This window comes from Oryzias melastigma, linkage group LG14 (assembly GCF_002922805.2).
Source record: "Oryzias melastigma strain HK-1 linkage group LG14, ASM292280v2, whole genome shotgun sequence".
Lineage (NCBI taxonomy): Eukaryota > Metazoa > Chordata > Actinopteri > Beloniformes > Adrianichthyidae > Oryzias > Oryzias melastigma.
The window spans coordinates 18,625,565-18,650,220 of NC_050525.1; the positions used below are offsets into that span (position 1 = coordinate 18,625,565).

At 36.9% G+C, this 24,656-nt stretch overlaps 4 protein-coding genes and 2 non-coding genes across 10 annotated transcripts; 1 reads left to right on the forward strand and 5 right to left on the reverse strand.

The window, feature by feature from the left end:
* Positions 1–1,343: 1,343 nt before the first annotated feature.
* birc2 (baculoviral IAP repeat containing 2) lies at positions 1,344–8,598 on the forward strand. 5 transcript variants are annotated; one of them, XM_036215155.1, is made up of 14 exons: positions 1,344–1,466; positions 2,719–2,872; positions 4,807–4,922; positions 5,015–5,295; positions 5,412–5,714; positions 5,791–6,067; positions 6,374–6,473; positions 6,581–6,659; positions 6,745–6,793; positions 7,187–7,429; positions 7,516–7,614; positions 7,729–7,884; positions 7,960–8,001; positions 8,119–8,312. In XM_036215155.1, the coding sequence occupies exons 3-14, from the start codon at positions 4,829–4,831 to the stop codon at positions 8,310–8,312; spliced, it is 1,917 nt and encodes a 638-aa protein (XP_036071048.1). In that variant the 5' UTR covers positions 1,344–1,466; positions 2,719–2,872; positions 4,807–4,828. The 5 variants fall into 5 exon arrangements, with proteins under 5 accessions (XP_036071048.1, XP_024121579.1, XP_024121580.1 ...); XM_024265811.2 differs by lacking the exon at positions 1,344–1,466 and adding an exon at positions 1,930–1,976; XM_024265812.2 differs by lacking the exons at positions 1,344–1,466; positions 2,719–2,872 and adding an exon at positions 1,945–1,976.
* Positions 8,599–9,838: 1,240 nt separating this feature from the next.
* On the reverse strand, positions 9,839–11,856 carry rpl23a (ribosomal protein L23a). Its single transcript, XM_024265813.2, has 5 exons — positions 11,678–11,856; positions 10,645–10,825; positions 10,261–10,437; positions 10,112–10,181; positions 9,839–9,901 (listed from the first exon to the last, which is right to left on the reverse strand). Exons 1-5 carry the CDS (start codon positions 11,820–11,822, stop codon positions 9,887–9,889), a joined length of 588 nt encoding a protein of 195 aa, XP_024121581.2. The 5' UTR covers positions 11,823–11,856; the 3' UTR covers positions 9,839–9,886.
* Positions 9,975–10,041, reverse strand: LOC112143079. The gene has a single exon (XR_002918684.1). It is a non-coding gene; the product is annotated as a small nucleolar RNA SNORD42 (small nucleolar RNA).
* LOC112143080 lies at positions 10,531–10,600 on the reverse strand. Its single transcript, XR_002918685.1, has one exon. It is a non-coding gene; the product is annotated as a small nucleolar RNA Z17 (small nucleolar RNA).
* Positions 11,857–12,748: 892 nt separating the features above from the next.
* Positions 12,749–19,496, reverse strand: ska2 (spindle and kinetochore associated complex subunit 2). The gene is made up of 6 exons (XM_024261252.2): positions 19,345–19,496; positions 17,290–17,382; positions 16,173–16,349; positions 14,567–14,641; positions 14,047–14,086; positions 12,749–13,126 (listed from the first exon to the last, which is right to left on the reverse strand). Exons 1-6 carry the CDS (start codon positions 19,420–19,422, stop codon positions 13,113–13,115), a joined length of 477 nt encoding a protein of 158 aa, XP_024117020.1. The 5' UTR covers positions 19,423–19,496; the 3' UTR covers positions 12,749–13,112.
* A 1,014-nt stretch (positions 19,497–20,510) lies between these two features.
* tiprl (TIP41, TOR signaling pathway regulator-like (S. cerevisiae)) lies at positions 20,511–24,626 on the reverse strand. Its single transcript, XM_024261333.2, has 8 exons — positions 24,195–24,626; positions 23,432–23,563; positions 23,152–23,331; positions 22,887–22,986; positions 22,683–22,814; positions 21,377–21,472; positions 21,215–21,277; positions 20,511–21,140 (listed from the first exon to the last, which is right to left on the reverse strand). Exons 2-8 carry the CDS (start codon positions 23,554–23,556, stop codon positions 21,009–21,011), a joined length of 828 nt encoding a protein of 275 aa, XP_024117101.1. The 5' UTR covers positions 23,557–23,563; positions 24,195–24,626; the 3' UTR covers positions 20,511–21,008.
* Between the last annotated feature and the right edge of the window lie 30 nt (positions 24,627–24,656).

Consider the following 24,656-nt stretch of genomic DNA (forward strand, 5'->3'; position numbering starts at 1 on the left):
TATTTTAAGTTGATATTTGAGAATAAAGTTGTAAAATTACGAGAACAAAAACTGAAGAGAATAAAGGTGTAAAGTTATGAGAAAAAGGTCAAAATTGAATGGAGAAGGAAAAAAATAAAAATTTACTAGTAATTGAAGTTATTTAGAAGGAAAATATTTTTTGTGAGATTAAAATCATAAAATTATGAGGAAAAAAAAGTCTATTTTTATGAGAGAAAAGTTGTGAAATTATAGGAAAAAAAAATCAAAATTTTATTAAATTGAAATTGTACATTTATAAAAAAAATGAAAAATATGGAAAAAAATGTCCATGTAAAATTACAACTGTTTATGTACATTTTGATTACTTTGTTCTAGTGAAATGCATGTCTTTGTGTTTGACACCCCTGGCTTACACCTTAGGTCTTGTCTGCTGTGGTAGATCTGGACCTTATTCGCTCTGGTTTTCAGGGCTTGCTCAATTCACAAGGGGCAGATTGTACCAACTACTGTGTGGACTTTCCATTTCACTACATACAGGTACAATTTAAAGGACTTCCTTGATGAGTAACGCAGAATAGGGTTAATTATACAACAAAACATTGGTGTCATTCTGCAGGTGGCTAAACTGAAAAAAAAAAAAAAAATTTTTGTATTTGAACTTCATAAAAACTGGGTTTTATGAAAGGTCATCTGCAAAGTGAAAAACAAAAATACGAAGGGAAAAAATTCAATATTTCTGGAATTTTATCACAAAAAAAATCATAAACAGAAACCAAATGAAACAAAGGCCCTTGGTTCAAATCCTAACTAGGTTCTTCTGTGTTAAGTTTGCATGTTCTCCCCGGTATGTGATTTTGGGTTTTCCTGGGAACTCCGACTTCCTCCAACAGTTTAACAACATGCTTTATAGGTTAATTGGTGATTCATAATTGTCACTAGAGGTGATTGTGAGTGTGTGATCTTGTGACTGACTAAGAAATCTCCAGAGTATACACCAATTTTGCCCAACAGTAGCTGGGATAGGCTTCAGCATGACCCCAAAAGGTATGGTGTCTGGAAAATGAATTAACATCCACCAATACATGAATTATACCATCAAAAATGTCTTAGAGCCCCAAAAATCAATAAAAAGAGAAGTTAGGGGGTTTTATTTTTCTTTAAAGAAAGAACGAATAGATTATTTTTATTATTTTATTTAAGGACTCAACAGTTGTATACTACACATAAACAAACAAAAACGAATTACTCAATTAAATTATGAGAACCAATAACTTAACCCACAAGTGGAAACGGATAATATAAGAAGAAATATCAGGTGTTTTACACAATGACATTTCTTGAATCCACGTTGACAGTCGTAAAGCCTGACTCATGGGGGATTTCCGTTTTTATCAATGACTGTTCTTCTTCTGTATATATAAGCTGCATAGAGTTCACTTTCCAGTCAGCGTCTGCTCCTGATCTGCCCTCAACATAAAAGCACTGTAAGTACAAACTAACCTAAGCTAAATAATGCATTGTTTGGAACGGAATTGTCATGTTTTTAAGTCGCTTTTTGCGACATGTCTTTGCGATTTCCTGTCTGCTGCTTAAATAGCGAATACGAAGTATCTCTTTTAAAGTTTCCTTTATTTTAAACATGGAAATACGTTTCAGATAACTGTTTGAATTTTAGACATGGCTCGTGTTTTCGTATATTAAAAAAAACAGCAAAAATGAAAATAGACGGGATGATTAAAAAAAAGAGGCATGCATTTAGATTCACAACTACGTAAAAGTAAACTTCAAAAAAATTGCAGGCTCTAACTGTAGTGAATAACAATTATCGTATCCATTGGGAATCGGGTTGCTAGAATATTGAGCTTGGGCCGATCAGAACCGAGCCTTTGGGTCTGAAATCGGAGATTAATCATCAGATTTCAGGGACTTTTTTAAAAAAGGAAGTGACGACACAGGAAGGTTCGGGACTTTCCGATTGATTCCGAGCTATTCGGGTGAGTCCGCCAGCTGCGTAATTACATATTTCTTTATCTCAGTTAACGATATTTTATCTCCTTTTGCGTCCTCTACTTTCATATTCAACCTTCAGTCGAATTTTAAAACTTGCGTTGAATAAATTGTAAAGTTAGCTAACTGAGACGAACAGCTAAAGACGGACAAGCTAACATCGGGCCTTTTGTAAATCTGAAGGAAATGAGACTCTATCCTAGTCGCCCTTTTATAAAATTAACCTGTTTGGTAGTTTTTAATAATAATAATAATAATTTAATAAAAAATGTTTGAGTTGAATAAGTTAAGTGCTGCATGAATCCTTTATATATTGTGTTGCGTTTAATAACAATGAAACGTTGGATGAGTTAAAACGGGGATCTAGTAGTTAAATAGCTAAACAATTCAAAACACAAGTTAGAAATCTATTAAGTTTTTACTAATTTTATTAAAAAAAATATTCACAGCTTCTCCGAAGTGTGAATGTTAAATTTCCGCCCTCTGTCACAGATGTACATTGAGTCATTTGGGTAATGTGACCTAAGTTTGTTTATTGAAATAAATGTACTAGAACTCACAAACAAGTCAGCTGATGGTTGGGTGTTTCAGATAATGACTTTGCAAAACTTAAATTTTATTTTCTTTTTTATCAAAGAGCCAAGTGATTTTTTTTTTTTAAATCGTAGATTCCTTGCTAAATTCTTGTTTGTCATATTTCATGTTTACTTTTTTATTTTGCTTTTGCAGGGTCTTCCAACAAAAACCCCAAAAGGGATTCTTGCTGTGGATTAAAATAATAATAATTTTTTAATTTGGTTTTTAGTCTTCAGTAATGAAGGCTTAAACAGGCCAAAAAGGGATGTCCTGGATGGGGGGAGGGGTTTGAGAGCTGCATTTCATGGTCTGTATGTGTGTGTGTATGAGATCTACACTTACTGGCCACTTTATTAGGTACTCCTGTCCAGCTGCTCATTAATGCAAATTTTGAATTAGCCAATCGCGTGGCAGCAACTATGTAGGCATGTAGACGCCATCAAGACTATCTGCTGCGGTTAAACCGAGCACCATAATGGGGAAGAAAGGTGATTTAAGTGACTTTGAACGTGGCCTGATTGTAGGTGCCAGACGGGGTGGTCTGAGTATTTCAGAAACTGCTGCTAAACTAGGGTTTTCACGAACGACCATCTCTAGGGTTTACAGAGAATGGTCAGAAAAAGAGAAAATATCCAGTGACCGTAAGCTTTGTGGGCGGAAATGTCTTGTTGATGTCAGAGGTCAAAGGAGAATGGCCAGACTGGTTCAAGCTGATAGAAAGGCAACAGTAACTCAAATAACCACTCGTTACAACCGAGGTCTGCAGAAGAGCATCTCTGAACGCACAACACGTCGAACTTTGAGGCAGATGGGCTACAGCAGCAGACGATCAAACCGGGCATCACTTCTGTCAGCTAAGAACAAGAAACTGAGGCTACAGTTCGCACTGGATCACCAAAATTGGACAATAGAAGATTGGAAAAATGTTGCATGGTCTAATGAGACTCAATTTCTGCTGCAACATTCAGATGGTAGGGTCAAAATTTGCCGTCAACAACATGAAATAAGGGATTCATCCTGCCTTGTATCAATAGTTCAGACTGGAAGTGGTGGTGTCATGGTGTGGGGGATATTTTCTTGGCACACCTTGGGCCCCTTAGTACCAATTGAGCAGTGTTACGATGCCACAGCCTACCTGAGTATTGTTGCTGACCATGTCCATCCCTTCATGAGCTCGGTGTTCCCATCTTCTGATGGATACTTCCAGCAGGATAACACGCCATGTCATAAAGCTGATATAATCTCAGATTGGTTACTTGAACATGACAATGAGTTCACTGTATTTAAATGGCCTCCACAGTCACCAGATCTCAACCCAATAGAGCATCTTTGGGATGTGGTGGAACAAGAGATTCGTATCATGGATGTTCAGCCGACCAATCTGCAGCAACTGCGTGATGCTATCATGTCAATATGGACCAAACTCTCTAAGGAATGTTTCCAGTACCTCGTAGAATCTATGCCAGGAAGGATTAAGGCAGTTCTGAAGGCAAAAGGGGGTCCAACCCGGTACTAGAAGGATGTATCTAATAAAGTGGCCAGTGAGTGTTTATTGCCAAAAGTATTCAATCACCCATACAAATTAAATTGACATGTTTTGATCTATTTCATTGCCTCAAGTTTATAAATGAATAAGCATGCAGACTTATTCTGGAAACTCTTGTGAAAGAATGGAACCACTCGTATCCGAGCTCACAAAAGTATTTTTGGATGTATGGTCAAGCATTTCCATGAACACACTCCTAAGCCTCGTAAAAAAAAAAACCTTTACAGAAGAGTTGAGGATGTTCAGTCACTTTAAAATGCTATGAAATACTAGTGCAAGACAAACTTGTAGTGCACCAGTTTGGTTGTGCTTGGAGGCAAGCCCAAAGGGATCACAGCTCCTGAAAGAGCCTTACTTTGGGTCCAGATGGCCCAACTGTAGCATACCTCATTTAAAAGAGAAGCCCCTGCTAGAAACTTAAATGTAAGAAAGGCAGACAGGTGGGTACTTTTGGCAATATAATGTATGTGAAGGATTGAATGTTTGTCCCCACAGTCATATACCTCATGGTAAAGATGAAAGTGTTTTAGGTTTCTATCTGTTTCAACTGTCTCATTTTCATTTCAACCTGTCGTTTCCATTTCCCGCTCCTCTGTTCAGTCTCGCTTCTGTTTCACTGTTTGTGTGTGTGAGAGTGAGAGACCTCAGCTTTTCTCAAACCCCACTCCCTTAAAAGGATGTCCCTTTTCTCTTAGAATCTATTCTAAAAATCCACTCATGGAAACGCTAGTTCAACTGAAAAACAGCAAATTTCTGATGGGACTGTGTCGCAACGGTCCTCCCTCTGACATCCAGTATGATAACTCCTCAGGTATTTACACTTTTGACTGTTTTCTTTAAAAAAAAAAAAAAAGTTTAATTTTTCATTTGTTTGTATCATTTCACATGTTTTTGTTCCCACAGAGCTTTTTCGCTTCTCCACTTTTGCCCGTTTCCCGACATCAGTGGTCACTGAGCGAAGTCTGGCCCGGGCGGGGTGGTTCTACACCGGCGTAGGCGACCGCGTCCAGTGTTTCAGGTGTAATGTGACGGCGGATGGATGGCAGGCGGGAGACTGCCCAACGGAGAAACACAGGCAGCTCTCCCCCACCTGTCCCTTCATTCAAAGCCTACCGTCCACCACCAACCTCCTCTCCTCGTCTCACTCCGCATTTTCTCCGCTCCGCATTGCCCAACCCCTCCCTGTACGTCCAGAGAGACCTATTTTTGATTTTGGTCACTTTTTAATCAAATCTCTATTGGTTGTTCTCGAGTACCACCTTGTTGTTATTACTTTAACAGTTGGTCTGTTTCTTTCTAGCTCTCTGGTCCAGGCCCGGCTGCTTCTAACCCCTCAGGAGGCCAAAATGATGAGGCAGTTGGCTACTTGAACATGGCCTTCTCTGCCCCTCCGCCCTCCAGCCCGCTGGCCTCTCGTGGCGTGGAGGATCTGTCGCACCAGAGGCCGACGTGCCACAACCCCAGCATGCGCAGAGAGCAGGACCGCCTGGAGTCCTTCCAACTGTGGGCACTGTCCATCATCACCCCCGCAGAGCTGGCCAAGGCGGGTTTCTACTACCTGGGGCAAAATGACAGAGTGGCCTGTTTCAGCTGTGGAGGACAGGTGTGCATCTCCGGCAGGTTTAGTGACTGCTTTAGTGTTCGCTGGAGGCCCATAACTGAAACTTTCTCCTCTGCAGCTGAGCAACTGGGAGCCGGGGGACAGAGCTGTGTCCGAGCACCAAAGACATTATCCCAACTGCCGCTTTGTCCGCGGGGACCGAGCCGACAACGTGCCATTGTCCACCGGGGCAACAGCAGCGTCGGCAGCTGCATCGACAGGAGCCCTCGCCCTCAGCAGCGTGTCCAACCCGTCCATGCAGCAGAGCGAAGACCGGCGCCTCACGTTTGTTAACTGGCCGTCACGGATACCTGTGCGGCCAGAGCAGCTGGCCAAAGCTGGATTCTACTACGTAGGTAGGTACTAATCATCCAGTCGTATCTCCTCTCTGATGTGATTTGAATATTTCGCGCTCTTGGTTCCTTCTTATTGAAATGAGCCTCCTTCCTGTGGAATTTTTTGTAAATTACACTGGAAACTTCATAGAAATGCATTTTCGTCACAATAACGAGAAATGGAATCAATTAAAACTAAAACTTCAGTTAAATGGGGGACAGTTTCAGACAACAGAAGGGAAACAAAACAGTTTCTCCTTTTAGTTTCAGAGTCTGACATAGCTCTAAATGGTTTCCCCCCCAAAACTTTGTGGTTCCCCTCCACAGGAAGAAACGATGATGTCAAGTGCTTCTGCTGTGACGGAGGCCTGCGGTGCTGGGAGTCTGGAGATGACCCGTGGGTGGAACACGCTAAATGGTTTCCTCGGTAAATGAAACTCATAATTAGTTCTATTAGTTGTTGGACGTCTAATGTAGAAGCTGGATCTTCCCAGATGAAACGTTTTAATAATGTTGGATCTCCCCTAACTGTAGGTGTGAGTATTTGCTTCAGGAGAAGGGACAAGACTTTGTTCATCAGATTCAAGCTCGGTTTCCTCGACTCTTTGAGCAGGTTGGCAGAAAGAAGATCCTCCAATTATTTCTTTTTTTTTTCTGTTAAGTGTTTTCATTTTAATGATGTGATTTTTCTCCAACAGCTTCTAACAAACGGAGAAAATAGTTCCAGAGAATTTGTAGATCCACCTGGTAAGTTTGAACTCAGCCAACTTGGGCATTAATTTAACTTTATTTATATATATTGCACTTTTCCTGTTAAAGAGAACCTCAAAGGGCTTTACATACATTAATAAAAAATAGTATTTAAAAATACTGACCTTTAGGACCACCAGCAGACCTGAACCTGAGGACCTGAAGGCTGTATGGTCAAACTAAAAGTAAATCGGATCAAATTGATGGTTCGATTCCATGTCAACTTTTTGGCTAAAAACTGCATAACCATAATTAAAAGGACGGTTTCAAAAGAGGATTGGAGTGGGACTTTAAGAAGCTCAGCAGTCTGGTTCAGTTCAAATGTAGAAACTGCTTTATTTGAGGATGCACTAGAAAATGACAGACCATGCTGATGCTTCTTCCTGCCAGTGGTCCATTTGGGCCCAGGAGAGGACCGGTCTGAAGATGCCGTCATGATGAACACCCCCGTGATCAAATCTGCCCTAGAGATGGGCTTTGAGCGCAGCCTGGTGAAGCAGACGGTCCAGAGCAAGATTCTGACCAGCGGAGAGAACTACCGGACCGTTCAAGAGCTGGTCTCAGACCTGCTGAGCGCCGAGGACCAGAAACGGGAGGAGGAGCGGGAGATGCTGGCAGAGGCGATGGCGTCAGGTGCCGACAGCGAGCCTCCAGAAACTTCTCGCATTACGTCAACTGTAAGCTGGAGAGTGAATATGAATGATTTTTTTTTTTTTTAGATGGTTTCACGTTTGTAAAGAGACACCAGGCGGCTCTGATCCAGCGTCTGAAGAGCGTCGAACCAGTTCTGGAGCATTTAAGAGAGCAAAACGTGTTGTGTAGGTTTATTTATTCTATATTAGATACTTCAAATACAGCTTCCATAAAGTGACTGGAATGATTGAGCGTATCTGTGCCTTAAATGTGATCAAGTGTTTCCTGTAAACTCTCAGCTGCTGAGGACTACGGTAGCCTGGTAGCTCAAACATCTGCCCAACAGCAAACTGCAAAACTAATAGAGCTGGTCCTAAACAAGGGAAACGCCGCCGCCGAAGTCTTCCGCAACTGGATCCAGAAAAATGACGTTCATCTGCTCAGAGACCTGATGGGTAAGAGTTGATTAAAAAAAAAAATCATGTTTCCTGTTGCTATTGTTGTCACTGACTGATGTTTCCCACCTGCAGCTCAGTCAAATGAAGCCTCCTCTCCAAGCCAAGATCTTTCAGGTATTAAGAACATTCTATTTATTAGGAAAAACTGTCATTTTCAGTTTATGTATTCTGAAAAATCTCAACTATAAACCCTAGTATTCTTGACATGGTTTAAACTGTTGTGCTCTGCAGATCTCCCTATGGAGGAGCAGCTGCGACGTCTGCAGGAGGAGCGCACGTGCAAGGTCTGCATGGACAAAGAAGTCAACATTGTCTTCATCCCATGTGGACATCTGGTGGTGTGCAAAGAGTGTGCCCCGTCGCTGCGAAAGTGCCCGATCTGCCGAGGCCTGGTCAAAGGCACGGTCCGAACCTTCCTGTCTTAGCCCGCAGGCCTGGTGCTCTGTCATCAGTTTGCCAAATGATCACACTGTTTATTACAAAACAGAGATGTTTTCTTCTTTCACTCTTGGTAAATTCAGTTAAGACAGATGTTAGTTTTTTTTTATTCTCAACGATTTACTAAAGATACCAGAGAAACATGGAAAGGCATTTGCAGATCCATGTGTGAAGCTAGCACCAAGTTTTTTTTTTTAGTTAAACGAGTTGTAAAATAGTTTGCACGTTGAAAATACATTAAAACAATGTATTAAAGTTTCATTTTCCAAGTGACGTTGCATTTCCATCTGATTCCTATACTGATGATCTTCAGTTTGTGGGCGAGTGACTTTATTTATAATAAATTAGCATCTATTTAAATCAAGACAGCTTAAAGCTCTAAAAGTATGTTGAATTGAGTCTTGAACTATGCCTTTCCATTTAAAGATGTTCTGCTGTTCTGGACTGATTTTGTTCATCTGCCCAAAAGCATCCCTAAAGATTGTTTTGAGTGCAACTAAATGGTCAGATTTGGCCCAAAATGCAGAAACTGCCTATTTCTTGAGTTTATATCCATGTTTAAACTCCAAATTTTCAGGACATAAGTCTGAAAAAGCACCACAACCCTTTTGGCCTGGAGTTAGGGCTCTAATTCTTCACACATTTGTCCAGCCTGGATCTGTCAATGATCAGCTTAATGATGAATGATGTGATCTGTGACAAAATACAGTCATTGTCTGGGTGAATACTTGAACCTGATTGGCTGCAGGGTGTCTATACAAAAGTGATGGGACACCGACCCTAACACCAGCTAGCAACTGGTGCAACAGAAACTCAGAACATAGGGGGTTTAAGAATAATGAAATTGTTTGCACATTTAATGGTTAGATTTTGCACTACAAGCAATCTAGGAAACCACATGTGGACTTTTCTCAAAAATGAACTTTTGCTTCATCATCTGGACAAAAACAAGTGGTAAGAAGTGAACTTTCCCTCTGAAATAAAGGTTTGCATACCTTAACAAAATCAGTCTTCATACCCCAGCCATTACCATGACAATGCTTCACACCTCAATAGTTTGCTTCTTGTAAAAAATGAACCTAAACTAGATTAAAGTACTAATTGATTATATGTTTAGCTCTTTTCTAAGCGACTGTGGTATAAGAAGGATAATGTCCGCATCATCCATTCATTTCTGAGAATGGACACCTCAAAGGGCAACATCCCTTTAATTATAAACCACTATTCTAACTTAAAATAAAAAAAAAATCCACAAAAAAAAAAAAAAAACCCTGCTTATAAAAAACCAAGTCAGGCAAGTTGCATTCTGGCTCCATCATAACAGGCATAAGTCAGTGTTACTGATGCTAGTCTGCTGCATAACTAACAAAACAGGAAGATGTCAACCGTACAACATAAAACTTTTCCAAATAATCTACTTAACACCTTAAGATCAGGTTTCTCACTTTCATTAATCCAATAGTAACTAAAGCTAAATGAATGAATGTACAGAAATGTAAAGACAACGCAAAGCTTTGTTTATACAAATATTTATTACTCCACAAGTCTCTTCAGCCACAGTTTAGATGATGCCAATCTGGAAATAAAACAAAAAGATCATGAATGTTGGAGAAGTTCAGCACCACACCATCACATTTATACTACGGCTCTGGCATCAGTGGTTCCTTTGAATGCATCACAAACATTCAGATTAAATAAAGTTTACATCATGTGCACAGCATAGAAGAAAAAATAATCAACTAGTGTTGATTTAAACTACAAATAATAAAATTACTTAAACACTCACCTTGTTTGCAACATCCAACGCATCATAATCTGGGGCGAGACGAACGTATGCCTTCTTCTCACCATCAGGTCTGATGATACATCAAGACAGAACAATCAATGACGAGAAGATCAGTGATGGCTTTGATAGGATTCAGTGAAGTCACTCACCTGATGAGTGTGTTGACTTTAGCAACATCAATATCGTACAGCTTCTTGACAGCGTGTTTGATCTGATGTTTGTTTGCCTTGACGTCCACAATGAACACTAGAGTGTTATTGTCTTCAATTTTCTTCATAGCAGACTCTGTTGTCAAGGGGAACTTGATGATGGCATAGTGGTCCAACCTGTAATAAAATTCAAATTTCAAAATAAAGTCCATATATATTTTTGACCTTCTTGTTTGAAATGTTTAAACTCAATCATTAAATTCATCCAAAAGTGCATCAGTACTTTAAGATGGAATCATAGTTTTTTCATACTTTGATCGCAATTACCATCATTTGCACCAAACTGAGACCTTCACCAGTCTGTGACATTCAGTCTGAACTCACTTGTTCCTGCGAGGAGCACTCTTGCGAGGATACTTGGGTTGTCTGCGGAGACGAAGGGTTTTGGGGCGGCGAAAGGTAGGAGACGTCCTAATCTTCTTCTTCTTGTGGCTGTGGACACCTTTGAGGACAGCCTTTTTGGCCTTCAGGGCCTTAGACTTGGCCTCCGTCTTGGCCGGGACCGCTGCAATTCAAGAAGACCATGTTAGACAAGAAAGTAACTTTATTTTTTATTCGCCTAATTTTATTTGCCTAATTTCCCAACCTGGGATGAATAAAGTATTGCTATTCTATTCTATTCCTTTAACTTAAGTATTCAATTTGACTAAACTGAACATTTAAATTAGAGGAATACTGTTTGTATCAAAATAAATTGGAATACTCTATTTAGGCATTTATATTCATTAAGTATGCAACTAACTCTCACAACCCATTAATCAGTCAGTGAAAGCTAGCTAAGACCACGGCGAGGGTTTATCATCAGGCCAACGGATACTCAGACTGCTGCTGAATATCAACAAAGCATCGCCTTTATTTTGAAATTGCCCCACGTTTGACTATATTACTAACGAGAAACACTTAAAATTCACTAACTCAAATTCCGGTAAATGTTGGCTTTCTATATAAAGTCCAGAAAACATATTGAGCCGGTTACCACATGAACAGCACGAGCTGCTAGCATTCCTACATTTAACATAAGCTCCTATTTAAACAGAACCTCCAAATACACAATTAATAAACCAGCTTTTGACACAGTAAACGAACAGTCAGAAAAGAATAGTATAAACAAAATATAATAAAGATTTCATGATCAAATCGTGGAGCTCAGAGACGGCGCTAGCTTAAATTAGCATCAAGCTACTAAACACGCTGGGCCCATACTCGTCATATTATCAAAGCGTTTATACAATTTTAAGATGCATTTGAAACGTATTTCACAAGTTATGGATTAATCGCCATCAGTCGGTATTCCCCAGTATATGGTTATTTAACTGAACATGTTATTTCTTAACATTTAATCTTCAGAATGACGAACCTTCCTTCTTCGCCTTCGGTGCCATGTTGAAAAAGGAAGAGGAGACGGGGTCTCCCAGAGTATCAAACATGGGCGAGAGCTGAGGAAAGTATCGCGATAGCTGGAACAGACCAAAGTCTCCTTTAACCCTTGCAGTTTTGTGCATTTTAATAGAACAGTGAAATAAATAAATTAATTTTTACTGCCGCAACAATAATACAGAAAAAAACGATTTAATCTCTAAGCAATCTTTGAATGGACTTTTAATTGTGCTTTCGGGTCAGTTGCAGGATTGTTGAATTCACAAATTTAGAGACCTTTCCTAAAGAATTTGCTGTGTTGTAAATCTACCACTTAATCCAAGTAGATTAACTAATATTGTTATACTCCCAAAAAATTGGATGCAATAACATATATTATTTTATTCGTACCGTCAATGGATGGATATGAAGACATTTAATATTTAATTGTGCTTTATTGGAACTATACTAAAATGCATCTTTATCAAACCAATAATGACTACTGATAAGAGAGAACCTTTGATTAAAATGCTCAAACAAAAATAAATAACCATATAGGCTGTGTAAATTAATGTTAAAAAAAATTATTACAAATTGCAAAGTTGAGCTCCTGAACAAAAAAAATAAAACAATATTGTGCATTTTTACATCATTGACTAAAACTGTGACTATATTTGTGTTTATGAGGGTTCCTACAAGTTTCTTCATGTTAAATGTAACACTTTTTGCAGGCATGCATGTAAAATATCAAGACCAATTTCTTAGTCCATTTCCAATTTTATTAATTTATTCCCATTTTTTGACCAAAACTGTTGCTTATCTTGTCGTTTGTGGTCTTTGCTGTGATGCTTTAGAGTTCTTCTTTTTCGTTATTAAAATGCCTGTGGATATTTTAAAGACCCTGCAGATTTGTTTTATTCCAAAAAAGTTAACTTTAGGTCACAGAAACTAGCCTTTAAGCACAGGGAAAAAAAATTGTCTCATCAAATTTTTTGTTTAATCCATAAAACTACAATTCCCAGAGTCCCACCCCTTCACATTTGGTCACACACAGAGAGGATCAGAAAAAAACAACCTTTTCACAAGTTTTATTTTGATTAAAGAGGTTCTAAAAGTGCAAATACTAAAAGCATACAATAGATGACATTTAGCAGTCTTCGTTAGTCCCACGCTTCAATGTTTCCCCTTTTTCACAGCAGACCAGCCAGTCAGTCAAATGGGACAGAGCTCCGATCATCAGGACTGCTTTTCAAATGTCAGCAGTCTCCATAGTTCCACCTTCCTGACACTCTTTTAGTAAAAGGGAACATGCTGTAACAACGGTCCATTTTTCAGCAGCTGTCCTCACATGTCAAAGGTCAACTTTGCCTTTTGTGTCCATCTGAGTTTAAGAGTTCCGTTCACCTCAACCTCACTCATCCAACATTCCTGCTCCTTCACCTTTTGGATGCTGCAAATGACAAGAAAACAACAATAAACCGTTTAAAATGTGAATTAAAACTTGTAAAGCAACATTTTAAACATCAGTACAGTAACAACTTGTAAAAAAGACTATCCGTGTTTCCAAATCTGTTATTAAAATGAAGGTAAAAACAGAAACTAAGACTTTTGTTCTACCTTTTTAGGGGAAAAAGGAAATATTATATCAGATTGGCATTAAATTATACTTTAATCTTTCTGTTTTTACTTTACAACATAATTCATTTTCAATAACAATTTGTCTTATTATGCATTATCATAGTATTTTCAATGAACTCTGTCTTACCTGAATTTATAAAACTAATAAGTAAGATTATAAAAAGGGGCAGGTCAATTCTAAAGGTACATTTCCCAACATGATTTTCTAAATAAATGAGGACAATTTCTAAGAATTCTAAAATACAAGATAGTCTTTGTTAAATCCAATTTCATCTTAAACTTTGTTTTTTTTAATTTAGATTAACTTCACATATTATTTGTTTAAAAAAATTAAGCTAAAATAGTCCATTGTGATTTTGGGACTCATGGCATTAAGGGTTTGAGAAGTTTTCTGTAGAACGCTAAAGCAGCAGAGGAGCCAGGGAGAAGCTGGAGGTAAGGAGAAAATTCTTTTTATTTCATTACATCACTCTGGACTTTTACTGTCATTTTCTGATTTACAGTGATTTTATCTGACTTCAACTGTGACATCCAGGTATCTGAAATAGGCAACTCCAACCTGGCAACCCAGTAGTCCTGTTTTTGTGTTTTATCTCTTAAAGAAATAAACCCTTAAAGGGTAACTGGACTCATATGAAGTGGTTGAAACAGGTTGATCGGATAGAAAGAGGAAAAATCAAAACATCCACTTCAAGCAACACAGATTTGATTATTTTTTACTAAAATACTCACTTTGTGGTTGTTGGGCCTGAGGTGCTTCAGTGGACAAAACCTGCAATGAAAAACATGGACATAATCATAAATCAGCTTAAAAATATGTTTGAATTCATTGAGCACATTACAAAAATTGTAATTTCTTAATTTAATAAAATATATGCAGAGCAGCTTTGTAACAGGATGGGGAATCTGAATAATCAGGTGGTTTCTTTTGTGATAAACAGAAACAAGTTTGTTCCAACTTGTGTCAAAAAGAAAAACATCTTAGACTATAGATTTATCTTTTCAGACCTTACAGTGTAAAGATGAACAAATGGACATATAATGCATGATAGAAATGCTTCATTTAGATATTTTAACTATCAATATTTGTTTTAATACTGCCATTAGATAACTAACCTGCTCACCTACAGCAACAGTTTAGTTTGGATCTCATGATGAGCAGATGCTTTTCACGAGAAACCAATGACTCAGTGCTAATTATGGATCAGGAAAAAGGCTGAATTGGTCAAAAATGTCAGCAAAAGTATCATACTTCTGTCTCTGGGCTGCTGACAGCTGCACCCAGCAGAGCTGCTGCCTCCTGCTCCAACTCTGTCAGTGACGAAACCTGTAGGAAGTAAGAAAACACCATCAGACTGCAGATGTTAAGCTTCAGGCCTTGTTGGTAATTTGTTTTAGTCAGAAAGAATTTCTAAAATCCCAGGTTACATTACCAAATACTAATGGCCCAGTGGCACTTATTTTTAACTTGTATAATTATACAATATATATTCTTATGGAGAGTAAAATATTGAACACTATTTAAGGTTTAAGTTAATTTATTTTGGAATAATATTCCTGCCTTTTTATTATTCATTTATGTTAAAAAGTTACGTTTTTTTTTAAGTTTTTGAATTTGGCATTATGTTAGCTTTTTTGGGTTATTTTAGCATTTACTAAGATTTTTTAGGCTGTTATGGAGTTTAGTTAATATTTTAGCTACATGTTAGCTGCTTTGGCTAATTTGTTTTTTTTGTTTTGTTTTTTTAAGCTGTTTTGGAGTTTAGTTAATATTTTAGCTACATGCTAGCAGTTTTGTCTAATTTAGGCCTTTTTTTGTTTTTTTATGCTGTTTTGGAGCTCGGCTAATATTTACACGCTAGCTGTTTTGGCTAATTTGGCTATTTTGAAGTTTAGTTATTTTTTCAGTCACGTGCTAGCTGTTTGGCAAACCCAGATTTTTTTTTGTTTTAGGCTAATTTGGCATTTAACCCAATATTTTAACTGTCTATCAGCTTTTCCAGATATCAGCTTCAGCAGTTTTAGCTATCAATTCCAGCATCTTCAGTTATCAGCACTAAAACCTTCAGTGACCAAATTCAGCTTTCAGCATTCCCACTAGCATTATCACAGCTAATGCTTTATATCTAGTTCCTAATTATCCTAAAAAGATACAGTTTTAAAATTTCACAAATTTAGTTTTAGTGTGTTCAATAAATGTTTATCCTGTTCGGTCAATTTCAAATGAAAAAGCACAAAAACATCAGACTGCAATGACCACGACTGAACCTTTCTTGTAATACACTTGAGGAGATTGCTGTGGCGTCAGCTGGCGAGTAGATGGCGCCCATTGCTTTGTTGAAGCCTCAAGGCTTTCACGAAGCTTCATCAAACCATCACTTTCAATGATATGGTGTCATTGAATAAGTTTGGTGTCATTTTCTGTTTATTTTTTAGTATATTTTCCCCCATTTTGCCTCTTCTATGTGCAGCTGAGGTAGATGCAACCACACATAATGCTATCAAACTAAAAAAAATACTAATATTTAGTAAAGTTTATTTCTGAATTTATGGATTGAAACATACACAATTTGCTAGTGTTTCTCTTTAAACCCAATATTTTACAGAGGAAGTATCAATTATCTCCATAAATGGAATTAAACTGGATAAAATCCATAAAATAGACTCATCTATTCCCATAAATAACTGATATTAAGCATTTTCTTTAACCACAAACCTTCCTGTCAGACAGTAAAGTGGCTCCACAGTGTAATAAATCTTCATTTAACCTTTCAATTGGAAAGAGAAAATATCTTCTAGAACTTTCCTCAGCAGATCTGTTGCTTGGATTGTGTCAGAACAGTTTGGGGCGTTGGTACCTCTAAGTCAGACGTCTGCTGGCACTGCTTGATCACTTCCATGATTCCGCTGAGGCTGGTCCTGATGGAGTCCATGGACTCTTTCTGAGCATTGGTGATCTCCTTCACCTCAGAGCACAGCAGCGAGTATTTGGCCTTGACAGCCTTCAGGTTTTCCAGCATCACTGCCGGGTTCTCCTAAAATGTCATAAAGGGGCCAAAACAAAAACATTTAGACCAAGTAGCTGGTTTGTCATACATTTCTGTAAAAAAAGGGCTGACTTTTATTTAAGATCCTTTTTTAAAGTTTTTTTTTTTTCAAATGTCTAAATTAGAGCTGTCAGGCGATTATTTTTTTTTAATCGCATTTTGTCCAGAGTTAACTGGCGATTAATCGCAAATTAAAATGTGGCCTTTTTTTAAGGAAAGAAATGTGTGGTTCGTGGAATTTAGCAGTTCTACATTAATTATGAAAACAAGAATGGCAAAATTAATAGTTTTCATCGGAAATACTTTATTTTGTAACATTGTATTGAGATAAACTTTCTTAACAATAAAAGGCTGTAACATAAAATGCCCAACAAAAGTGAAGAGCATTTTAAATTCAAAACTTCAATCAACGTTCAGTAAAGTAAAATAAAAAACATCAAAAATAAAATTTCCATAACACTTTCATGTTATTTTTCTGTCAGGACCAAATCTTTTCCTCCTCTGCTGAACTGCAATAATAAATGAAATAGAGATTTATCATTTCCAATTAACTTTTGTTTTTTAAAACATTAAAGACTGAGAAAAGCGGGATATCAATGTCTTCATAAACTCTGCTGGAGCCACCGCCCAAAGTTTTTAGCCTCATTAGTACTTTAGATCACACTTACAACGCATGGAAGACACGGATGATGTTGAAAAATCCAATGTATTAACTTTTAAGAGCTCTACAAAAAAATCAGCAGGCATGTCTCCATGTCTGGGTTCATGAGTTCAGATATTTAAACTTTGGTTGTGCAGCACACACGCTGCCAAAAACCCGCAGCGAAACCTCCCATCACGCCTGCACGCTCCTGACGCATCGCGTTTGATGTGAACGCAGCTCGATACTGCCTGGAGAAAGGACAGTGGTTTGGTGCGTTTCCCTCACCTCAGCAGAACTTCCATTCTCTGCAGTGCTGTTGATGAAGTCCAGCTTCAGCCTCCTTTCAATGTAATCCAAGTCCGCCTCCGACTTCTGGAACTGTGAAGACATTCACCAGCAAACGTCAAAATGTTCTGAACTCAACCAGGTTTAGATAAATAGAACTGAGACAAATGCCTGGTTTAGGGAGGAAAAAAAAAACAAAACATAGTTTAAAACAAACAAAATCACTAAATAAGTGGTCAACAGCAGCTGAAAACGTAACATCTCATCAAAAAAAAAAAAGTCAAATTTATGACATCAAACTCTAAATTTGTTGGTACCGCACAATTTTCTTCAGAAAAAAGGCAATATAACAGCAGATTTGACCAATCCTGTTCTCTATTCTCTTTGTTTGCAGTTTCATGATGTGCGATTCACTTAAACTGTCCGTGAGCAGAAGTCATGCGGCTGGTGTTTGCAGTTTTCAAATGCTTTGACAATACTATTGCACTACTAGATGTCTGATACAGTAGTGCAATGAAGTCAGAGCACCTGCCAACAGCTGGAGTGACTTAGTCTGTGAGGCAAAAATACATTCTGGTTCATGGAGCTTTGTGACCCGTGTGGACAATGTAAAAATGACCAAAAATGGACCGATGACAAGATTTAGTCTTTTGGAACGTCAGCATCGTGGTAGAGTTCCCTTTCTGTCCCCAGTTGCACCTCAGAATGGATTCTTAAAGAAGACTAAAACTATTTATTAATATAGTGTATTTAAATACTGGGGTTTCTGAGTGCAAATTAAAACTCATCCTTTGTACAAACCCTCAGTTTGCTTAAATTATGAATTAGTTTGTATTTTGAAAAGGTTTCCTTCTTGAGTTTTTAGGATGCCTAAAGGCAAAATCCACCTAATGGCAGTTATTTACAGTTCTTTATTGTGCAAAGATGTTGCCAGTTGCATGATTAACTGCATTTTAACCCTTGAAGTCCCACTCCAATTATATTTATTCTCCATTATAAATGCGTTCCTGGTAGTATTTTATGCAGTTTTTAGCCAAAATCAAAAAGCCTGTGTTGTTTTTAAGATATATTTGGCAGTACCTGCATTACAAACATTGCATTTGACTGAAGAAATACTCAGAAATGCAGTTTAATCTGAAATGATTTTATACATCTTTCGTTAAGAGAAAAATTTGACAAGAACATATTAAAAAACAGGTTTTATAGGAGTGGGTCTTTAATAATCCCCCTCATGCAGCAGTGTGTGTGCCAATCACATGCGTTGTTTACAATGAGGTAAGAATGATGCAACTCATACAAATTTCGTTCAAAATTTAACGGTAAGGTTTCAAAAAGGATTTTATCTTAGACATTTTCGCTTAAAATAAACACAAAACTTACAGCTCATAATTGCAATACTGTTTGGGGAAAATAATCATTGGAACATTTTCAATAGCTTAGTAGTGTCTTTTTTAAATACATTTTCTTACTGTTTTGATCTAGACTGTGATTTGTTTTTAGATTTACACATTTATAATTTAAATATACACTTTAGACATTTGATATATAAAACATAAAAATGCTCTGTTCTCGATTTTTACAATTAAAACAAGACCATATTTACTACTTGGAATTGAGTTTTTTGTACAGATGCTCTGGGCCCCCCGGTCCCAGCATTGGCTTTGACCGGCCCTGCTCACTGCAGTCTTGTTATGGTTGTTTAGCGAAAGACTTTCTAAAATGTTTTTTTCGCTTCATGTAACCAAAACACGCAGTCACAAAAGATTTGTAAAGCACTGTATAACCAGCCAGATCACGTGGTTGGGATTATTTTGTGACAGTCGCAGAAAAAGTAGACATCTGATCACGACACAGCGGTGCTGGAACTTGTAGGAGGAGGCCTGCAGATCTGTACTCAAGAGTTTAAATTCTTTGCAAACATGAACTAAATGCCTTCGTTCTATTTTTCATTGATAGAATCCGTGTTACGATATGTTTCCTAGTTATAAAATATAAGGCACGTGAATTTTAAAAGACCTATACTAGCAAGAATGAGGCGTTTTTCGCTGTACTTACCATAGCTTCTAGCTTTTCAACCGTCGTCTCCATGTTGAATAGTTTTATTTGATACGAGGTCTGTGATTGGTCAGTCATTTAGAAAGGTAACAGCTGATTGGACAGCTCTGCAGGACCTTTCAGGCTACTAGACGTAATGAGTTGCGTTAAGGGACGAGTACAAAATTGGATCTTTTTAACTCTTGTCGGGGAAATAAACTTGGTGTTCGTGATAATAACATTTAACACCACGAGCTAATTCTCCACACTTAAAATGATGAGTGATTCCAAACATTTATATCACCTTAAAACCTAAAGTAAAAAACAAAACAAAACTGCAACAGTGTTATCCAATAGTAAGCTATTTCCCACGTTCTGTTCCGAATTTGACGCTACCCTGGAAGTCCCAACTGTTGCAGTTCTCGAAACCACCACTAGAGGCTGCGGGTCCAACTCTCCACCTAAATCTGGGGTGTTAAAGTCAATGCCACAGGGGGCTAAAATTCAAAACACACCTTAGGTCGCGGGCCAAACAAAATAAACATTTATTAAACACACTAAAACTAAATTTTAAAAACTTTAAAAACACAACTTTTTAATATTTATTTGAATAAAAGCAGGCAGGAATATTACTCCTAAATAAATTAGGATAAACCTTAAAAAACTTGCAGTATTTTACTCTCCACAAAAATATGTTATGTCAAAATAATACCAGTTATAAATAAGCGCAAGATTAAGATCGGGCCATTGATAATAAAATAAAATGACCTGGCAGGCCGGAATTGGCCACTTTGACACATGTGACGTAAATAAACTATTTTACAGTTTGGAGTCAAAGACTTTGATGGTGTTTAAATTATTATTTTTTTTTTTACAGCTTTTAAAAAATTTGTATGGCTCAAATGCACGCATAATTTGTGTTTAAAAAAATATATTATTTATTATGAAATTTTTTGAACATTATTGAATAATTTTCTATTTAATATCTCTCTATATTCCTACATTCTCTATAATACCCTCTTTACATTTAAATTAGATAATCTATTATTTTTCTTGAGAATTTAAGAACCGCCACCATTCCAAAATGTTCCTTTTTTCCCCTTCTTTCTATATTTCTCTTATAAAAAGTGGCCCAGAGTTTTGTGCTCTGATCATAACATCACTTAAATAAAACAAAAGAGGAGATATACACGTCATTCAAAATCTATTTTTAATAAGAGCATTTTTTTTATCAGCCAAAGAAAAACATGACTGTTTATAACAAGAAGTTTAAAATCTATCACACACACACACAAAAAAACAAATGATATTTTTGTGGTCATGCGTGAGACATTTACAAACATTCAAAGACAGATGACAAATTACCAGTAAAATGAGTGGAAAAAAATATATTCACTTTCTACAAATTATCTGAAAAACAAACAAAAAAGCAGTATTTACATGGATTTTATCCTTTTTTCAAATTGTAAAAGCCAAAGCCAACTCTATTTCAGAATTACCCAGCTTTACACTCAACTAAAAGCATGTTAGTGACTTTTACAGAGTTCCTCAAAACAGTCGTTTGTAAAAAGAATTCCTGTACACATGTATGAATGGGTGAAACATAATTTTACATGACTGTTTGTGACTTTTTTAGTACCATTCCTGTTTTCCACCACACCAGTGGAAACATGATGGTGGGGTGGTCACTGGACGGTTTCTTCCTGGTCACTCTGAGGCAGCGCCACCGGAAGCTCCAGCTTCTCGCACTCTGTCAGCTTCAGGGTCAAATGCTGAGCAATCTCGTTGGGATCCGTGTAAACTCCTGAAGGAACGTGCTAAACAAAACAGGAACGTGTGATGTCAATGAAGGAGTCCTGATGGCTAAACACAACAGTTTCTCATATCTCACCTTCAGTTCTGCTATTTTGTTTTCCCTTGTGCTGAATTCTCGCAGTAAGTAGTCTTTACCGGCCTGGAATCAAAGAGATAAATGACTGTAAATTATTTCCATGATCTTCAGCTGCAGTTAAAAAGTCTTTCCAACTCTTTTTCAGAGACGGAATGAACTCGCCTCGTGATACAGCCGAGTGTCGTTTATTCTTATCAACACTCTGTCCACGCGGAGGAAGAACCGCATCAACACGAAGAAACTGGTGGGCATCACCCTCTGCATAAACAAACAAAAAAGGGAGGTGTGAGGGGCTGTAAGCTAGCAGGAGAGCGTGTAAACAGAGAGCTCTCATTTATAAGTTATGCACGTATTTGTGGACAAAATATTTTGGTTTTCTTGTTAAAGAATCTCTCCAGAAATGTCGTTTTCTTGTGTCAAACAAGCAGAAGTTTCTCCATCAGCAGCTTAACATTTACACTAGTTCTAGTCTTGTTTTTATCTAAACAAGTCTGTTGTTGTTAGTATACAAAACCCATGACCAGTTCATACGGCTTTAAATGTTTATGCACTAAATGTGATTCCACCTTCTGCTCTAAAAACATCCAAAGAAACAGAATTAAGTCCAAATGTATAACCAAGAATAGAAAACTATTGGGGTCAAAACAAAACAATACACAGATTCTTGACTTATTTAGTAATTCATTTAAAGAAAGAAAGAAAAAAACTCTTATTTGCATCAAGTCCTAGATATAAAAGAAAAAAAATGTTTGCAGGTATGGAAAAAAATTGTAAAATTTTAGAAGGACAGGAAATGTAAAAGATATTTTTAAATTAATTTCTACAAAGTTAGAAATTTAGATAAATAGGTTAACCGATATTCTGTATAGAAAAATTCCCTTCACATAAGTACAAACACAAATAATTATTATTTATAGTATCATGGTATTAGTAGTATCATACAGTATCAATTATACCCATTAATATTAAAATAATTTTTAACTAAATGAATCTAAATTTGATGACAACTAACTACAAATCAATTCTTCCTGAATGAGTTGCTGCTTGTTTTGTACTTTTATTTTAAACTGGATAAAAGGTTTTTCCTTATTAAAGAACTAAAGGTTCTTTTTTATTTATTTTCCATAAAATTAGCTCATTTTTTAGAATTCTCTAAAAAGCATTAAATTATTTTCTGCTGTTTTAATGCTTTTGTTAATTACACTTTTGTCAAAATAAAGTTTTCTGTGGGATTACTTATTCTGTTCTTTACATTGTTTAAATGAATAAGGATTTAATGCAATTTAAGAGGAAAAAAATATAAATATTTCTCTCTTTTTTCCCAACAAACTCTTCTTGTGGCAGATTTGACTGGATTGGATCAGGAGATAACATTCACTACATTGATCCTTCACCAAAGTAAAAGGATTACTTCTAAGCGTGGACTGGTTGGAGGCCGATGTGATTATTTCTGACGGACCAAACTCACAATTTTGACGCTGATCTTTGAGACGCCGTGGTCGTGTAACTCGTCTTCAAACAGCAACACCTCGTCGAAGAACATGATGTTCTCCCGGGCTTTCAGCTTCTCCATGTTGATTCGCTCCGACGTCTCCGTCACCTTTGTGGAAGAAACAAAATTATTGAACATAACTCACTAAAACCATCTTTTGTTTGAAAAAAAAATATGCACCTTTATCTGCATTTCTTCTCCAAGTAACGTTCCTCTGTAGTCTGTGGTGTACGTCCAGTCGTACGGCTTTACCACCTCTTTGGAGTGTTCTGAATCAGCTCTGAAATTACATTTACATTAAAAAGATTTATAAATAAAATCTATTGTAGATTAATACAGAAAGATTTTAATTTGTAGAGATGCCAGAATTGTGAATTTTATTTATAAAATGTCTAAGCTTCATAAACTAAATGCTTTTAAAAACAAAAAAAATTGCACGTCTTGCCTGCTCTCCTGCCACTCTTGAGCACAGGCCACTTTCACAGCGTCATCCATGTTGTTGACTCTTTTGAGGGCATCGATGGCGTTGAATTCGATGCCGTAGCCGTCTGTGTGTTGGATGCGCAGGACGTTGTCCCCGAACAACATCTCTGGAAGACAGGGCATGTTGATCTCCTCCCCTAACCTGAAAAAAAGGTGACATTATTCAGGAAAAAAAAAAGAATTATAAAAACGTTTAAAGGTTTTATGGGAGTGAAAAAAAAAAAAAAAATCTGTTGCCTCACCGTTCCACGTCTTTGGACTTCATGATGTGGTTTTTGGCAGACGTCACTTTCCAGGGTCCAAAAGTGAAGTCCTGCTTACTGTTCTTGAAGCCGTGTGACATCATCTTGGACACTGATGTCAACATTTAGCTACTAAAATAAAAATAAAATATAAATAAATAAAAATTCTTGTTTGAAAAATCTTTTTAAAGTTCTAATAAATTTCTTTACAGACAGCTTTTATATTTCTGTTGTTCAGGAAAAAAGTAAAACATCCATTTTTGTTATGATTTAAGACAATCATAAAACAGAATTTTTACAATTTAATGTTATAATCACTCTTAGCAGCCTGTAAAAACAAATCAGATCAATGGAAATTAATCCAATATTATAACAGTAAACTAAGGAGATTTGCTTATCTATTTTTAACCATGTTCCCCTGATGTTTTCATTAAAATTAGTAGTTTAAACAACTAAACGCGGTGTATCTGTCCAAACCCATTAAAAACCGCCGTTTCTTATCGGTCATTAAAATATCCCAGTTATAATTTATTCCTAGTTACTGGGTGGAAATAAATGAAACGACCACATTCCTGACTGAAACTCAAAAAAAGCAGTTTTTTCTGTTTTGAATTTCCTGACATTTAAAAAGCTGAAGTCAGCGGAAGTCTCCGTCCTGGAGGTTCACAAGCGACTATCTGGTACTTAAAAGCTGTTACAAACGTAAACAATAAATATAATTTTTCAAAAGAACCGAAAAATTAAGATTAAAACAAAATGTTACCTCGATCTTGCTACTTTTCACAAAGGCTGATTGGGGGCGTCACTTAAATCTGTCCGGGTGTGTTTTGGGTTCCGAACAAATGGTTCCACATCTCCTGCTCCTTTAACTTTATACCCTACTTTTTTTTCCCTATTTCAAATATTTTTTATCTTTATTTTATTTCTTCTTTTTTATAGCCTAAATATGTTTTTTTTTTAAATTATTATGTAATTTATACTAGTCTATGGTATTGGTGTACGATTTTAGGCGCCGGAATGTTTTATTTAGCACCACTTTGTAAAAATACAAAAAACAAACAAAAAAACAAACAAACAAACAAAAACATTTAGCATGAACAAAAGATAATTGCTTAGGACTTAATTATCGGAAATGACAGATTTACGGAGTTTATAGGTACATTAGTAAATGTTTAATTGACAATTGTAAAGTAATGGTGTGACAGATCCGACCTTTCTGAGTTAT

Bases quoted from the DNA above. Each gene is read 5' to 3' on its own strand.
- birc2 (XM_036215155.1), top strand. From the start codon at position 4,829: ATGGAAACGCTAGTTCAACTGAAAAACAGCAAATTTCTGATGGGACTG. The intron at 4,923-5,014 runs GTATTTACACTT...TTGTTCCCACAG, and splicing joins CCAGTATGATAACTCCTCAG to AGCTTTTTCGCTTCTCCACT. The intron at 7,885-7,959 runs GTAAGAGTTGAT...TCCCACCTGCAG, and splicing joins TCTGCTCAGAGACCTGATGG to CTCAGTCAAATGAAGCCTCC.
- tiprl (XM_024261333.2), bottom strand. From the start codon at position 23,556: ATGTTGACATCAGTGTCCAAGATGATGTCACACGGCTTCAAGAACAGT. The intron at 22,815-22,886 runs GTGCATATTTTT...TCTTCCACAAAG, and splicing joins GAGAAGAAATGCAGATAAAG to GTGACGGAGACGTCGGAGCG. The intron at 21,473-22,682 runs GTGAGTTTGGTC...TTGTTTATGCAG, and splicing joins CAAAGATCAGCGTCAAAATT to AGGGTGATGCCCACCAGTTT.
- ska2 (XM_024261252.2), bottom strand. From the start codon at position 19,422: ATGACTGACCAATCACAGACCTCGTATCAAATAAAACTATTCAACATG. The intron at 17,383-19,344 runs GTAAGTACAGCG...ATGTCTTCACAG, and splicing joins TTGAAAAGCTAGAAGCTATG to TTCCAGAAGTCGGAGGCGGA. The intron at 16,350-17,289 runs GTGAGGGAAACG...ATGACATTTTAG, and splicing joins AGAATGGAAGTTCTGCTGAG to GAGAACCCGGCAGTGATGCT.
- rpl23a (XM_024265813.2), bottom strand. From the start codon at position 11,822: ATGCACAAAACTGCAAGGGTTAAAGGAGACTTTGGTCTGTTCCAGCTA. The intron at 10,826-11,677 runs GTTCGTCATTCT...CTTGAATTGCAG, and splicing joins ACCGAAGGCGAAGAAGGAAG to CGGTCCCGGCCAAGACGGAG. The intron at 10,182-10,260 runs GTGAGTGACTTC...ATGTATCATCAG, and splicing joins AAAGTCAACACACTCATCAG to ACCTGATGGTGAGAAGAAGG.